We start from the raw sequence: 17,595 nt of genomic DNA on the forward strand, positions 1-17,595 counted from the left end.
ATTGCACTCATTCACATGCTAGCAAGGTTATGCTCAAAATCCTACAAGGTAGGCTTCAGCAGTATGTGGACCAAGAAATCCTAGAATTACAAGCTGGATTCCGAAGAGGCAGAGGAACTAGAGACCAAATTGCTAACATGCGCTGGATTATGGAGAAAGCCAGAGAGTTCCAGAAAAGCATCTACTTCTGCTTCATTGAATACACAAAAGCCTTTGACTGTGTGGACCACAGCAAACTATGGCAAGTTCTTAAAGAAATGGGAGTGCCTGGTCACGTTATCTATCACCTGAGAAATCTATATGTGAGGCAGGAAACAACAGTTAGAAAGAGATATGGAACAACTGATTGGTTCAAAATTGGGAATGGAGTACGACAAGGCTGTATATTGTCCCCCGGCTTATTTAACTTATATGCAGAATACATCATGCAAAAGGCAGGACTGGAGAAATCCCAAACTGGAATTAAGATTGTCGGAAGAAATATCAACAACCTCCTATATGTAGATGATACCACTCTGATGGCAGAAAGTGAGGAGGAATTAAAGAACTTATTAATGAGGGTGAAAGAGAGCACAAAAATGGTCTGCAGCTCAACATCAAAAAAAACAAAAACAACTAAGATTATGGCCACTGGTCCCATCACCTCCTGGGAAATAGAAGGGGAAGACATGGAGGCAGTGAGAGATTTTACTTTCTTGGGCTCCATGATCACTGCAGAAGGTCACAGCAGCCATGAAATTTAAAGACGCCTGCTCCTTGGGAGGAAAGCAATGACAAACCTAGACAGCATCTTAAAAAGCAGGGACATCACCTTGCTGACAAAGGTCCGCATACTGTTGTGATGTATGGAAGTGAAAGCTAGACCATAAAGAAGGCTGACCACCAAATAATTGATGCTTTTGAATTGTGGTGTTGGAGGATACACTTGTGAGGGGATCAAACCTATCCATTCTGAAGGAAATCAACTCTGAGTGGGAAGGACAGATCCTGAAACTGAGGCTCCAATACTTTCTCATGAGAAGAGAAATCTCTCTGGAAAGGACCCTGATGTTGGGAAAGAGTGAAGGCAAGCGGAGAACGTTCCGACAGAGGACGAGATGGTTGGACAGTGTCATTGAAGGTACCAACAAGAATGTGACCAAACTCCAGGAGGCAGTGGAAGACAGGAGAGCCCAGTGTGCTCTGGTCCATGGGGTCACAAAGAGTTGGGCACAACGTAACAACTAAACAACAACAAAAGAATGAATTAACACTTCATTTTTTCCAAGGTCTGTTATATCTTTCAATTCAGTTTAATTTCCATTGAACTTCTTAAATTTATTTTATTGTATTTATTTATTTATTCGATTTTTTACCCCGCCCCTCTAGACAACGTCTACTCGTCTAATCTCACATGTGTATACATAAATATATACACATGTGAGATTAAAGTTCAGAGATTGTGTCATATAACTAACTTTATAAACAGAAGCACTGGTGGTATTTCTGGGTTTAAGCAGAGAACAATCAAAGTGGCAGTAATCACCAGAGGATTGGATTATGGTAGGTAATTAGCTTATGAATTTTAAAATACAAACTTTTAATTTTTGTCAACACAGCCTAAGTTGCTAGCATGGCTTTAGAGCTATTGTTCAGGAACAAAAGGGAAATCCACGGAATTCAATACAACGGCATTGAGTATTTCTTGCCAGCTTCCAGCAATAGTTAAGAAACTATCTGAGACTACACATGTAAGCAGATTCATAACAGCAAGAACACCATGGCTCCCCACTAGCAACAGCAGCCCATTTGCAACAATATCAGCAATGTTTCTACTGTCTTTTCCTTCCTACACTTTCTGCAGATAAGAAGTGCTAGTTACTGCAGATAGTTGCACCCAACCTCTTTACTGCCCTATATAGCCCACAAGCATTCCGGAGAGTGAAAACATCAGTGCTCTTAAGCAGCCAGAGTCCCCACACTATCTGAAAGTAAGAAAAAAGGGAAATGTTATGGTCACTGCAGATTATGTTCCTGCAGTCACTGGGGACCTATCAGATTTGGCTGTGTGGCCAACCAAACAGAAAATACTAAAGGAAAAGAAAAGATCACTTACTGCTCTCTCTCTCTCTCTCGTGTGTGTGTGTGTGTGCACGCGTGTGCGCGCACACACGTGTGTGTGCGTGTGTGTGTGTGTGTGTGTTAGAGAGAGAGTGAGAGAGAAAGAGAACTTTTTTAATGTTAAAAGGAAGAAAGGAAACATTGTTCCTCCTTTCCTGCTACAACAAGGGAGCAAGAAACATGAGGAACGGTTCTCTTTTGATGTTTATATTTAAAGTAGGGATCAATAAGTTAAGTACCAAAGTGGCATCATAATACACCCCTTGGATATAAAAGGCAGATTCAACCATAATAACCATTATAATCTGGGCTATAAGAAGAAATAAAGTGAAAATCACCACATGGTTTTGGAAATTTTATCGTTACACGTTCCCCAAAAGCAGCAAGAGTGGGAAGTAACTGGAGCCCTGAGGAGAGGGCATTTTAGAGACTGAGTACAGTGGCACCTCGACTTATGAACGTCCCTACATACAAACAATTTGACTTATGAAAGCTCTGTTCACAAAATTTTGCTTCAACTTGCGAATGGAGCTTTGACTAATGAACCAAAAAACTGAAAAAAGCGAGAAATGGACTTTGGATTGCCTCGTACTGCCTGGTACTGTAATTTTAAAATGTAAAAATTGGTTTAAAAGGTGCTTGGTTTGGTTTAAAGCTGCTTGGTTTTAAAGGTGTTTTGTTCAATAGGTGTTTGTTCCCTCCCTCCCTCCTTTCCTGCCCTTTTTTTAACCTAAGTCATTTTAGGTTAAAAAAATTCTCCCCCTAGTGGTAGAGGACAGATTAACCGGTTTTGCATTAGTTCCTATGGAAAAAAAATGCTTTGACTTAAGAACTCGACATAAGAACAAAAAACAGCCAGAACAGATTACTCTAGCAGTGGTCCCCAACCTTTTCTGGACCATGGACTGGTTTAGCGGGCAGGCAGCATCCATGGGTGGGATCGGGGTACCCGTGCTTGTGTGGGTGAGCAGAGCACCTGTGGGTGGATGGGCGGAGTACCTGTGCATGCGTGGGTAGGCAGGGCATCCATGTGTGCATGTGGGGGGCATGCTTATATGTGCGCGTGCATGGGGGCATACGTGCAGAGGGGCAGGAGACCTGTCTCTGTTGCCAGTACCAGGCCATAGACCAGCGGTTGGGGATTCCGGCTCTAGAGGATCTATAGACAGGACAGACTTCTTTCAGGGATATTCTCTTCAGTATTGGTCCAGAACAGATGCACTTAGAACTGACATCAATAAACAGAATTTGAAAATACTTCAAGCACAGCATGCTGTCAGTGGTAAACCATGTGCAACAGAACTTGAGTGGATGGCACTAAGGCAAGCTTAGCAAAAAGAGAAAGAAAGTTACATCAGGTTACCAAGTTGTTTATTACAAGAGGGCCATGATTTGTTAAACTGTGGCACAGTCTATACATCGGACCATTCTTCTTAGAAAAGAATATGCTGCAGTGTAATGGGAAACCAACTATACGGTGTGCCATACCAGGAAACAGATGGTACCATTTCCCCAGTGCTGAAGGAGCTACAACAGAGGCCTCATTATCCACAATGTGCCCATGTTTGTCACATGATTTGGAGTGTTTAAAAACGTACTAAACCCGTTTGATCAAAGGTGATCCTGAGCAGCAGGTGACACAATTTTTCTATCTTTTTGTCTGTACACAGAAGGATATAATTCCTGTAACATATCCTTAACTCTGCAAAAGAACAGTAGTCTGTCTTTAGCTCCCACTGAGTTTAGATACAACTCCTAGTCTGCTAAACTGGATTCCAATAATTTATGCCCTACAGACTGCCACAAATGTATATGTTGAATGATGAAGTAGAATAAAAAAGAATAAGCAACAATATTAGTATCTGCTCCTCAGTGCATGTATTTATTACAGTAAGTGTGTCTATATGAGGGAATACCAGTTTTGCATAAGGAGGTTGTGAAGGGAAACACCAGCAGCTTCGGGTCTTTCTAGTAGAGCCGACTCTCTTAAAGACCTCCAAAATGACCCAGACTAGCCCTCCTACCTCCCCTGGTTGTAAGGAAGACCAAGGTGCCGGCGCACAGGAGTCAGGAGAAGCACCACCAGAGGGGAAGGTGTCATGTGCGGTTGATACCAGTGACTTGGAGGAAGCTCTCAAGGGGTTAATGACACCCGGTCCTTATAAGGAAGAACTGGAGGGAAGAGAGGAGGTGGGGCTAAAGGGGAAGGAAGGAGGGCTGGGGGATATAACCGTGAGGGGGGATGATATCCCTGGTGGTTGGGAAATGGCCTGGATAGAGGATCCGTGGACCAAGCGTTGGGAGCAGGTGCGAGTGCCTCGAGAGGAGGCCGAAAGGAGGCGTAAGAGGGGTTTGATGCAGAAACCCTCTTATTGGGGAGAGACGGAGGCTAAGCTCTGGCGTAAGAAGCTGGCCGAGGCGAAAGAGGCAAGTGAGAGGGAAAGGGAGGCCAGACAAGCATGGCATATAGAAGAACTGAAGAGGATGGGCTGCTACCTGGTCCCTGGAGTGCCCCGCCAAGGGAAGGAGACCTCTCGTGGGGTTGGATGGGAGACGAAGAAACCCTCCCGTTATTGAATCCGTCTGGCCAAGAAATAAAGGACAAACTGTTGGGGGAGGTCCCTGTTGGACCTTGGGACACTGAACCTGTTAAAGCTGTTTTTGAAACTACATGGATACCCTTGCCTGACCCTGTTTCAGGGCAAGAGACCAAACCAAAGTCACCAGTTAAAAATGACGTTCCGTTTCTCCTGTTTAATAAAGAAAAGTTGACAGCAGAGAAAGCGGTTTCGACTCCTTCTTGGGAAGAGCGGGAAGCCCCGAACAATGAACCCTCACAGAGGTAAAGTATCCTACAATACTATGTGGTTTGCATAAAAATACTGATTTCTCTTTTCTTCATTCTCCACACAATTAGCTGCCAGCTTCAAAAAATGTTCAGATTTTCACACTAAACTGTCAACTCTGCATTTCATCACAGTTCTTGAATGCAACATATGAAGCACATCAGTCAGAATAACACTGTTGCACAGCAAGCTGCAGCAAAGATGATAGTCTTTTGATTCCTTAGAAATTGTTTTGCTGCCTTATCAGTCAGGAAACAACTGGTTAAAAACACAGATTTCATTTGCTCATGAAAAGCTGTGCTGGATGTCTGCCTGAGAGATGTTTTACATCAGACTATCCCTCCAAAGGCAGCCAAACAGGAAATAGGGAAGCAGTTTAACATTGCACTGTCCCTGATCCTCCCTGCTTCAGTGAAGAGCAAAATTAGCTTTTCATTCCTGCCACTTCCCCCTTCTCTATGAGAACAAAGGGCGGGGGGGGGGGTTACTTACCACCCTAAATGCTTACTGCTGAAAATGTGCTGGCAGAGATAACTTGTCAGCTCTATAGAACAAAGAGAATAAATAGATTTGTTTTCAAGACGTGACCTCACTTAGTAAACTCCTGCTTTTATTTTAGCTAAGCAATTACAATTTCAGCAGTCCAAAGGTGAATTACACCTAATCATAAACTTCAATTCGTAAAACATATTTTTTTTGAAACAGAGAAAAGAATTTATCGATATTGATACGGTTACTTAATGCAATTATGTGAACAGACAGCAATAAAATAATCCCATTAAACCAAGCATAGTTTCCTGGTATTCAAGATACATCCTTTTACATCTTCCCTTTGACTATCAATTCTACATGACTCCATTTGTGCATGCACTCTACTTCCAGATTTGCACTTAAGCTCATGAAGGATTTATAAGGTTAATGTCAACTACAGCACCTACATGAAAATGATTTAAGGTAGACAAGATTCAAAATTGGGCTCATACAATAATGAAGTTGTTTGTAATCTGTTATTTTTCAAGGCCTATGATCCAGAACCCATTTATTCTACATGGGCTTCTATCACTTCATAGTAAATGGCTTGCCCTCTGGAGCCAATATTGTGCTGTATTTTTGTTCTCAGAATCTCGATCAGTATTTTTAGGAGTGGTGGTGACTGCTTCTCATTGAAAAGGCTTGAGACAAGTGTTTGCTTAATGTTGGTCACGTACATATAGCAAAGGAAATGCTATTTCAAGACATCAAACAGTTGCAAATGTCTTAATGCTGATTTCTATACTATTTACACTTCATTCAGATAACCTGCTCAATGAAAGGACTTCTCTTGTAACTTCCACAGTAAATCTTACTAAATTAGCAAAACTATTTTATCTGCATTCCAGATGTGTCTCAGGCCCTGCAATAGAAAACAAGAGAACACACTGACTATCTCATTCCATGAAGTATACAATCTCAAGCACTGGATCTGAACTTAATTGTTAATGTCACTCAAGGTCTATATGTGGCAGGCTGATAGAGTGAAGGAAGAGATTAATATGGGCATGAAAACCTGGGGCGGTTGTACCTCCTGGCATACTTCATTGAGAGAATGAACAAAAAACAGCCCTGGGGATGTTAAAGCTTACTATTGGTTAATATACAAATAGAAGAATAGCTGATACCTTTGACCATTTAGAATATAAAAGAAACAGTGAGCATTCAATGATAAATCATCTTCTTGGAGAGGCGGGGCTTTGTTGCAGTGCTGCCAGTAGCCCCAGAGAAGAGCTCTCTCTGGAAAAACTGGAACCGTCCCGGTCCGGGATCCCCTTTTGAAATTGGGATCGAAGGAGAGTCTAGGAGAAGTCTCTCTGAAGCAGATGGTGAGCAGCAGAAGGAGAAGAATGGGAGGCAAACCCAAACTTCTTCCCTCTGAAGAAATCACCCAGCACAGATCGGAGCGGGAGCCATATCTGGCACGGAGCCATGAGTAATCCTTTATCGAGGGAGAGGAGAACAACCAATATAAGCTTAAAATATATAACAACTAAGTAAGCTGAAGCCTTTGATTTATGAAACAGCCCCATTAAGCTGAAAAGAAGAATGAAAATATTTGGCTGAAAGAAGAAAAGCAGCAGCGAACCTATCTTATCAGTCTGCTTCAAAAGCGAAACTAACTCTCCTCCCCAAGTGAACTCTTAATATAGCAGGCTGGTTTCAAAGCTGAGAGAGTGAGACGGAAAAATAAATCTTATGTTTCTGGAAAAGAATCCCAGATGGTAATATCATCGGACAGGATTTAAGAAACGTGAGTTTTGTGAATGCAGTTTGGCTGGGACATGTTTCTCTTTGCCTTTTCCTGGACTCTGTGAACTGTTAATAACAGAATCTGGTGGTTTTCTGGAGAAGAAAGAAGGAGCTGATGTGGTCGACTGGACTGAGGAGCATCAAGGGGTTAATGGAAAGATCATAAGACGGGCTTCAAGGACAACTACTGGACAGTTTGAGACTCTGTGATTGTTGTTTTGTTTGCCGGACTGCATGTGAAACTGATAATAGAAGCTTGCTAAACTCGGGAGAAAAAGAAATAATTGTGCCACTGTTCTATTTGATTTTGAATTTACTGGGTTAAAAGTTGATTTTTATATTATAATGTTTGGATAAATATTGGAGGGAGATCTTAATGTTGATTAGGGGTTTGGATTGTTGATAAAATGGTGGAAACTGTTGAAGGATATATAAGGGGCGATCATTGTGGTTAAGGGCATAGTATTATCTATACAAACCCCATTCATTGGAAAGCCTGAGATGGCCTCCAAAAATTTAAGACAACAAATGGAGACTTGGTCTGTTCAATCCCAAAGTTCTGGAACAGTGGTACAAGAAATAGAACAGGAATGGCAGATTACTATGCAAAGGACAATAATAACAGGGTTTCAGCAAGTGAATTAAGGTCTCAGCAAAATAGAAGATCTGATGAAAGTGACGAAAGAGGGGCCATTAGATGCCAAACAAAACTTAAATGAAGCTGCACAAACTTTAGAATTGTCTTTATTGGGCATGACACCAGGTAACATAGATGGGATAGAGAGTTATCCAGTGACCTATGCAGCTTCCAAAATTAAAAAGCATTATGTTAAAAATCTCAAGAAAGCAGAGATACTGAAAATATGGGAAGTGACAAAAACGGATATTCTGTCAGATGGGCTGAAAGACTGTTCAATTCAAAAGGAAACTGAACGATGGGATGTATTGTATAAATGGCTGCAGTTACCAGATAGTGTTGGAGTAACACAGAATTAAACTAAAATTAAATGATAAGATGAAAGCAGGAGGGTAATCAAACTGTGAAAACGCTAAAAGTTGATGTGTTATTTTTAATATGAATTGATTGGATGATGGTATACTCTGTGTTCTCCTATCCCCCTAACCCTTTTCCCCTCTTCCCTATTTCCCCTTACTTTTTGTATTCCCTACCCTGTCCTTAAATAAATACTTTAAAAAAATTACAAAGGAAAAAAAGATAAATCATCTTCTTCAAGGCTATGCATCAAGTTCTTGTGGGTAGTTCTAAACTACTGTTGCAGGCTGTTATTAATATCCCGGATTCACATGGCTGATGATGTTGAACTTGATGTACAGATCTGAAGAAGATAACTTATCATCAAAAGCTTGCTGTTTGTTTTATACAGTATTCTTAATGGCCAATTAAAGGTATCACCTGTTCCTTGTATTGTTTCCATGACCATGTAGCCTTTTCCTGATTTTTCCTGAACTGTAAGATAGCATAGAATGGCCAATCATTCTGAAGACCAATGTGAATGCTCAACCATCATGGATTCTTGACACCAAACAAGCAGTACTGCATTCTAAAGAAAGCATCCACCAGGTAAAATGATTTATTTGGCTTTAATTTAACTAAAACTGATTGTTCCTGGTGGTTTAACTAAATTCCTAACCCCAACTCTGTTAAAGGCAGCCCATGCTCCTGGGAATTCTTTCATCCCCCAGTCAAAAATAAATTCTTTGAGGTTCAAAAAGACGGGGTGGGGGAGGTTGCCTGAATGTCCTCTGTTTTAAGAGATGCACCATAAATTCCAAACTGTTAGCTGAGGGGGAGCTTGAAACCAACTTGCATACTGCACTATCTCCATCTAAGAAGCGAACCTGGCTTCAACATCAACAGCCATGTGAATCTGGGACATTAGTAACAGCATATAAATTTGGAATTACCCACAAGAACTTGATGCACAGCCTTGAAGAAGATGATTTATTATTGAAAGGTTGCTGTTTGTTTTTTTGTTTTACATTCTTAATGGTTGATTAAAGGTATCACCTGTTCCTGCATTTGTATTCCAACAATCATGCAGCCTTTTCCTGATTTTTCCTGAACTATTAGTTAAGATACCAAGGCTTCAATCCTAAATTGACTTGCTAGAAAGTGTGCCCCATTGGGTTCAGTGGAACATTTGCAAGTACACATACTTAAGACTATATTTTACTATATCTGATCCAATATAATAACGCTGGAATTAAAACATTATATATTATTCCTCTCTTGTTATTCAACTGTATTGAATTTTTAAATGATTCTACAATCCCCATCATTAGCACTGAAAAAAAAGTGTGAAACTCAAATCTAAAACAAAAGACAAAAAGTGCATAGAAGCTTCTTTTTATTTGGTTTAAGGCTTGGATTTTCAGAAGAAACATTTATTTGTTAGATTACCAGCAGCCTGTGTAAATTAAAAATTGTTTTACGAAGGAAAAGCTTGCAATTTATTTCAGAGCAACACAAACTGTTTGTATGGGGGTACATCGAGCTATGAACACAAGATATTAAACAGATTGAACTCAGTGGGGTACTAACGATCTACGGAGCTGTGTAACGGATTCTGCTACAGAACTGAAGTTTATCTTTTTAAGTATAAACTGATTTCACATTATGCCATAACCCTCTTCAACAAAAACAACTGTTCTTCTGCAACAGTGGCAGCAAGTGACAGGTGTCTACTCTAAACATTCATATAAGGTGGCATGTGTGCTACTTTATCAGGACAGTCCTATCCCTGAAGACATCCTTTATTTACAAGACTATCCGGTGCAAGTCCTATGATGGAGACGTAGGTGCTCTGAAGTTGTCAATCAATATAACCATCCGATCAGCATTCTGAGAAGATTCACTAGTTGCATGCTTACAGTAGTCCCTGCCAAGGAGACTACCATGATTTCATTTAAATCATATAAACTGTTTCTGAATTTGAATTTAAACATTAAAGTTAGCATGTGCAAATCCTACATAATCCTCCTCCCTTTTTGGTACTGATTGCTCTTTCTGGCAATAAGAGTCGGATGGTTAATCTAGAAACATCCCACTCCTATACAAAATAACTTCAGTAACCAAATATTGTTTAGTGACAAAACTCGAATAATGTCAGCTTTACATGGGAGCAACTGGAACAGATATTACAAACAAAAAAAGGAACAAATATTAGTTAAGGGATTGGGAATCTAAATAGCCTGAGAACTTGAAAACTTCATTGCCCTCCAGTGATCTTCAGAGTTCCCTGTGTTCTTTCACATCAACTTCAAAACATGAAGAATTATTACTTACATATTCGAAATTATTAACACAGATCCATTCTTCCTTTCCTTAAAATTCTATACTGGTTACTGAGATAACATGCTCGATGACTCTGATTTTTAATGCTCAGGGCCACAGGTGGGGTAAACCAAAGCGTAATTCCGAGAAAACCCAGAAGCTTCCCAGTACATAAGAAGTTGAGCTGGTGATATGTGTTCAACTAGTTTTGGGTGGGGTAGAAGCTCTTTTGAAATCTCACACTTGAAAGCACCCAGATTAGGTTTGTGTGACCAACACATCCATAGCCAATGTTGATGTGTGACCAACACATCAAAAGGCCCAGGTTGATTATCTGAGTAAATTCAGCATGAGGATATATAACCAAGTTAATCCTCCTCCTCCTTCTTATTGTTATTTTGTCCACAACCTTAATTAAGGAGTCTGCATTCGAGAGGATAACCTGATGTTATTGTCTTGCTGTATGTTTTTTAAATTTACATACATGCATACATACATACATACATACATGCATACATACATGCATACATACATACATAAACAGATTACAGTAACAAATGACGATTTGAATAGATTACTAGGAATAATGTGGGCTTAGCTACGCTTCATTGTTCAGTAAATGCAATGATAAGAGCACAATGTTTTCATATAAATAAAAGCAAACAAATCAAAAGGCAATACCTGATAGAAATTTGGCCAAAAGGTGCTGACTGCCAATTCTACCTTGTTCCAGGTTCCTGTAGGTGCTCCAGACATATTCCATACTGGGCTACCAAGGTGACCATTGTTGACTTTCACATAAACATTTAATATACCAGGATTGGATCCACTCTTGCTGGAAACGTAAAAACTGAAATCGATGCAATGAGTGTCATTTTCTTTAAGGTTTGGTAGCAAAAGATGGGCTCTTTGTCCACTCCTTCCAGAGGTGTTCACCAACATAAAAGATCCTGCAGGCAAAAAAAAAAAAAAAAAGAGGAACATAAAAAGTTCTGTTAGTGGGTTTATCTTTGCCATTGGGTATCCTAGCTAATAAGTGATACCCAGTGTGGTGTATTGGGCAGAGTGATGGACTAGGACTCAGGGGACATGGGTTTGAATCAACACTTGGCCACAGAAACTAACTGTGGGAATGAAACTGCTAAAGTCACTCCTTAAATGTCTCACTTACCCTGAACACCCTATTACAGGTGCTATAATTCAGTTCTGACTTGACAGCACACAACACACAGACATGCTAGCTAGTGCCGATGGGAGATGCACTCTAACAACATACTGAGAGCCACAGCTGCATATCCTGGTTTATAACTTCCATTCTTACTTCACCTCTGCTACTACGTTTGTGTTGTATAATGTTTTTACAGTCTTATAATTGTGTAACAACTTTGATGGAGTTGCGTTACACAATATTTATACAAAAAATGTCTCAGGTCTCTAGAAATAGCAGGCCCTTGATTTGCACCCTAGATTAATTTGAAATAAACACAAGCATGAACAGCCATTTCACTCCCTTCTGCTTCACACATAGAGTAAAATAACCAGGCTCATTTCCAGTCCAAGCCAAAGTTCAGCTAGATTCCCTAGGGACATCTGACACCACTGAGAGATATGTCCTGTGGAAGTGTGGAAGCTCCCATTTTCTCTAGCTATCAACATTATAAGGTAACTAGAACACAGAGAAAAAATTATAGGTTGCATTTTGCAGCCTGGATTTGGAGTACTTAGTGCAGAGACACAAACTGGAAAGCCTGCTCACTGCAGAGCACTTTTATGGCCAAGTCCTCCCCCATGGGTGGATGAGTTTCCTTTTCACTTTTGTGTGTGTGTGTGTGTGTGTGTGTGTGTGTGTGTGTGTGTGTGTGTGTGTGTGTGTGTGTGTGTGTGTGTGTGTGTGTGTGTGTGTGTGTGTGTGTGTGTGTGTGTGTGTGTGTGTGTGTGTGTGTGTGTGTGTGTGTTTACCACTACAACTACTTTGAATCTCCTACTATCACATGTAATGGAACTAATCTAACGGATAAAAAGTTACATAAAAGGCCTTCTCCCCATTCCTGGGTTTGTTCATAAAGCTTCTTTATAACTTATTGTTGCCCTATTAAATTCACAAGGAGATAACAAGAACCAAGGCAGACATTCCCCTACCAAAGAGAACTCTTTAAGCCATGGAATCTTGGTGGTTAACATGCTTTCCTTCACTGTGGCTTTTACAGAAATATCTGTAAACAACAGAACATAATCACAGAAAGCTTCCAGATTTGCATAGGCCATAGTTAACCTTGTGAGATCAGGACAGGTTTCAGGAAAGAGCACTCACACTTTAAATCAAATCAGAGAAGAATCTGGACCCACAAAGGTAAAATCAAGGACCCTGCCCAGAGAAGTTCAACAGGTGTCCTATCGAAATCCCTGACAAAACCAGACAATATCATAATATTGCACAATGGAAAACTTAAGGGTACAGTGTTAAAATACTAATGTAGAAATTATTATTGCTAAACTAGATAGGAATCACATCAAAATAAACTGCAGAGCAAACAGGACTAATTACTGGCTATATAGATCTAATGATCTGTCCAAGGACACTCTGAGACAAGGTAAAGAAAATTGTTGCCTACTTCATATTAAGACAATGAATATTCTTCTTCAAATAGCATGTTAACTTCTCCCAAAAATGTACTGAATGCATATGTTTTGATCTTACGTTTTTTAATTGTTAAAAATGATCTTTCCTAATAAAAAAGTGAAAACTACACAGAAATATTAACTGGCTGTTTAAAATTAAAATTATTAGTTTCCCTTTTAAAACTTTTCAAAAACAGTGCTATCTTTCTATATTAGGAAGCTCACTTTTCACATTAGAATAGAATAACAGGTTTCATATATGAATAGAAACTTCAGTGCCTGTAAAGCTATTTAATTAGAAGGATGAAAATGAATTTTGAAAAAATCCATGTCTTCATGCAACAATAACTTAAACAAAACAGCCAAAACACTCTTAGATACTTGCATTACATGTGTGAGAAAGAATAGCTGAATGGGTAATTTCCAGTAAAATAAATTTGGTTGAAAAAATACTAGTAACTCCAGAGATAAAACATGCTTGAGAATACTAAACAAAAATACCGTATTCTTCTGTGTATAAAATGATACTTTTTCCTTAAATAATTTGAGGAAAAAATGAAGGTCGTTTTATACACAGAAAGCATCTCTTTACCACTGCCTTTTGCGAAGGCACGGGGCTTTAGCAAAAAAGGAACAGGAGCCGTTGCTCCCTCTTTGCTAACCTCCGTGCCTTCTCAAAAGGCGAGGGTGTGCTGGGTTTAGCAAAAAGGAAGGGGAGCCATCTTATGGCTCCAGCGCACCCTATTGAGAAGGCACGGAGGTTAGCAAAGAGGGAGCAACGGCTCCCCTTCCTTTTTGCTAATCTCCGTGCCTTCTCAAAAGGTTGGAATATGCTGGATTTAGCAAAAAGGAAGGGGAGCCATTGCTCCCTTTTTGCTAAGCTCCGTGCCTTCTCAAAAGGCAAGGAAAAGCCGCCCCGAGTAGACATGGTCTAGAGGGGCGGGGTATACATTAATTAATTAATTGATTGATTAATTAATTAATTAATTAATTAATTAATTAATTAATTAATTAATTAATTAATTAAAGTGGCAGTCACTTTGACAGCTGTTTTCCTTGCCTTTTGCCAAGGCACGGGGCTTAGCAAAAAGGGAGCTTTTTGATACCTGATTTTTCTAATTTAGGGTTAGAAAAAGGGGGGTTCATCTTATACTTTGGGTTGTCTTATACATGGAAAATTATGGGAATAGTGGGGGTTGCGGGCGCGGGGGGTACAGGTGGACGTACAAGTGCGCATACATTCTGCTCCTTCAGCCCTCTAAAATCTTGAAAGTATCCGGTGTGCCCCTCAGGGTAAAAAGTTTGGAGACCCCTGGTCTAGAGGTACATAACATCTTAAAGTATTTAAGGCTAAGACAAGAATCTTCCCTCCATCCTTATATAGCCAAATATAAACTATTCAGTTTCAAATAAATGAAACAGCAGAGTTCTGTTGCAGTTACCAAGTTGGCATATTACTCCATTTTAAACAGAAAAATATAATCTAATGTTTGTGGAAAAAATATATATTTAAAAATCATTTACAGCAATACTTTATCATAGCTTGGAATATTAAACTTGAAAATTAATTTGTTGGTGTTAAACATTAGAAATTAGGAAATAATTTGCTTGTTGTTAGTGCTTAAAAGTGAAAAGTCCAACTGAATACGAGCTGGAGCACATTTGAAGGCATATTCTGTGGCCTGCAGCAAAAAAATGTTTCTTCTCTGCAGCCACTGCATCTGCAGGTGGTCAGGGGCTTATAACATCATTTGGGCAAGCACGCTGACTGCTCAACAACTCACGGTGAAGGATTTACACAGCATTTTGCAGAGGTCACTTGGGTTTGCTCTTACTTGGATGGTGCAGTTACATTCCGTGGATGCAACTTTGGCTCCTGCTTATGTTATAATAGATCCTTTTTTATCTGTGCAGCCTGAGGATGTGAACAGAATCCTTGGAATGGTGAAAGCCATCATGTGTGCTGGATCCTTGCCTTTGTGGCCTACAAAAGGTGCCAGAAGGGGACTGGCCAAGTGGGTAAGAGGTAATAAATGCCTCTTTGCAAGAAGACAGGCTGCAGGCACATTTAAAGGAGGCATTATAAAGCCTCTACTAAGACGTCTTCTTTGAACCCCACTGTATTAGATAATTACTGAACAGTCTCTAATATTCCATTTTTAGGCAAAATATTAAAATGTATGGTGGCTTCTCAACTCCAGGGATTCCTGGATGAAGTGGATCATCTAGACCCATTTAATCTTGGCTTCAGGCCTGGCTATGGGATGGAAACAGCTCTGGTCACCTTGGTAGCTGGCCTACGCCAAGAACTAGAGTATGTTCCTGTTCATTCTGCTGGACCTCTCAACAGCTCTTCATTGCCACCAACTGCCACTGCCACTTCTCTATCATCTCTCTGGAAAGTGAGCCGGGGGCCCTATTTTGCAGTAGCTCAAGACTTACCTGGAAGAGCAAACTCAAAAGGTGGTGCTGGGAGACCCCCTGCTCAATGCCTTTGCCTTTGGCCTGTGGTGTCCCTCTAGGCTCTGTCTGATCCCCCACACTATTTAATATTTACAAGAAATTGTTGGGAAATGTTGTTCAGAGTTTTGGAGTCTGGTGTATACAGATGACACTCAACTCTATCACTCCTTTCCATCTAGCTTCAAGAAAGCTGTTTCTGTTCTAAACCATTGTCCGTCATAACTAATGGACTGCATGAGGGCGAACAGTATGAAACTTAATCCAGATAAAACAGAGATTTTCTGGTCAACTGAAGGCAGATTAGGGAATAGCAATTCATCCAGTGATTGATGGGGTTACACTCCCCCTGAAAAGCTCGGCTCCCTGTTTGGGAGTACTCAACTTATTTCTGAGCCTGGAAGCCCAGTCCTCAGCAGTGACTAAGAGTGCATTTGCAAAGTTAAAGCTAGTATGCCCATTCCTTGAAACTTCTAATTTTCTACAGTGACACATACCTTAGTTCAGTGGTTCCCAATGTTGGCTCCCCAGTTATTCTTGGACAGCAAATCACAGGACAGCTAATGTTGAAAGCTTCTAAGAGTTTTATTCCAAGAATATCTGGGGACCCAAGTTGGGAACCACTGCCTTATTTGCATCACTGCAACACACTCTATGTGGGGCTGCCTTTGAAGATGGTTTGGAAACTTCCATTTGTGTAAAAGGCTACAGTCAGACTATTGACTAGGGATGGTTACAGGAAGCACATAACTTCTAGCAGCTTCATTTGCTAACGGTCTATTTCTGAAACCCAATTCAAAGTGATGGTTATGAGCTATAAAGCTCTAAGCAGCTTTGACCCAGGCTATCTGAAAAGACAGTATCTCCCCATATAACCCTCCTCAGGTCTTAAGATTGTCCTTCACTTGGTTATGTCACAAGTACAGTGGTGCCTCAACTTACAAATGTCCCTCCTTAACAATCATTTCGAGTTATGACCAGCACCGGCCGCAAAATTTTGCTTCTACTTGTGACCGGAGCTTCCACTTACAAACAGAAAAAGGCAGGGGAAAAGGTGGGAAATTCAAATTTCTAACTGTACGTGGCGACGAGGCTGCTTCTTTGTAGCTCTTTCGCCGCACCAGTTAGAAAGCTTACATTGGAGGCGGCTTGGGACTGCCTCTTTCTGCTTCTGAGAGTGTGCGTGTGTTTCCAGGGAGATTTCGGATTCTGTGATATTTTTTGCCACTGTGCCTTTCTGTTATGGAATTTTCTGAATCTTGGATAGATTAATTTACAATTTCCAGGATCCAGCAGCCAGCATGCCTATGGATTAAAAGTTTTCTTTCATGGGTCAAACAGTATTACAGATCACTCTTCATTAGAACTGAAATTGTGTGAGTGCTCCAAGGGCAGGATTTAGGCAGCCTTTAATGTCTTAAGAACTAAAATTCACCAATAGAGCTCATGTTTCACTCCCAAAGACAAATCCTAACACAAGGCCAGTTAATGTCCAAATCACTTGGTGAGAAAATCTCCTTCTGTGACAATCCGATGGTTTTGGCAATTAAGGAATTCTCTTCCTGTCCTGCTGGTTGCGGTTCCCCCCCCCTTGATCTGGCACTTTGGCTGGCACCCCCCCCACACACACTTCAGTTCTCCCAGTTGCTGGACTAGATACCCCTCCAAATACACACATTCGCTTGCCTTTTCTGGTGCTGAATTTGCTGCTTTTTCTGAACGGGAAGTCAAAATCCCCATTCTGAAATGGCAACTCGGGGATTCTGGGTATTGTGATCCAAAATCAATCAACAAATCAATGCACTTTTCCACGCTCTGCTCGGAGGCAACACTACTGTGTAGCTTCCCCCTACCCAACCCCCCAAACTTTTCTGTGCTATGTTAAACTCTGGAAAGTTCTGTTAGGGTTGGAGTGCAACAGAAACCTTGCTGCTTCACGCTCTTTCACTCTCTCTCTTTCTCTGGTCCACCCCTGTTTCCACTGCCTTCAGT

At 40.6% G+C, this 17,595-nt stretch overlaps 1 protein-coding gene across 17 annotated transcripts in view; it reads right to left on the reverse strand.

The window, feature by feature from the left end:
• Nucleotides 1–17,595, reverse strand: part of PTPRM (protein tyrosine phosphatase receptor type M) — a 607,519-nt gene that overhangs the window by 387,194 nt on the left and 202,730 nt on the right. For all 17 annotated transcript variants that reach the window (XM_072999591.2, XM_020793481.3, XM_072999598.2 and 14 more), the window contains exon 3: nt 11,206–11,474. In XM_072999591.2, the coding sequence (XP_072855692.1) occupies nt 11,206–11,474 (269 nt within the window). The remainder of the gene's footprint in view (nt 1–11,205; nt 11,475–17,595) is intronic.

The sequence above is a fragment of the Pogona vitticeps genome, chromosome 4 (genome assembly GCF_051106095.1).
Source record: "Pogona vitticeps strain Pit_001003342236 chromosome 4, PviZW2.1, whole genome shotgun sequence".
In the NCBI taxonomy this organism is placed as follows: Eukaryota; Metazoa; Chordata; class Lepidosauria; order Squamata; family Agamidae; genus Pogona; species Pogona vitticeps.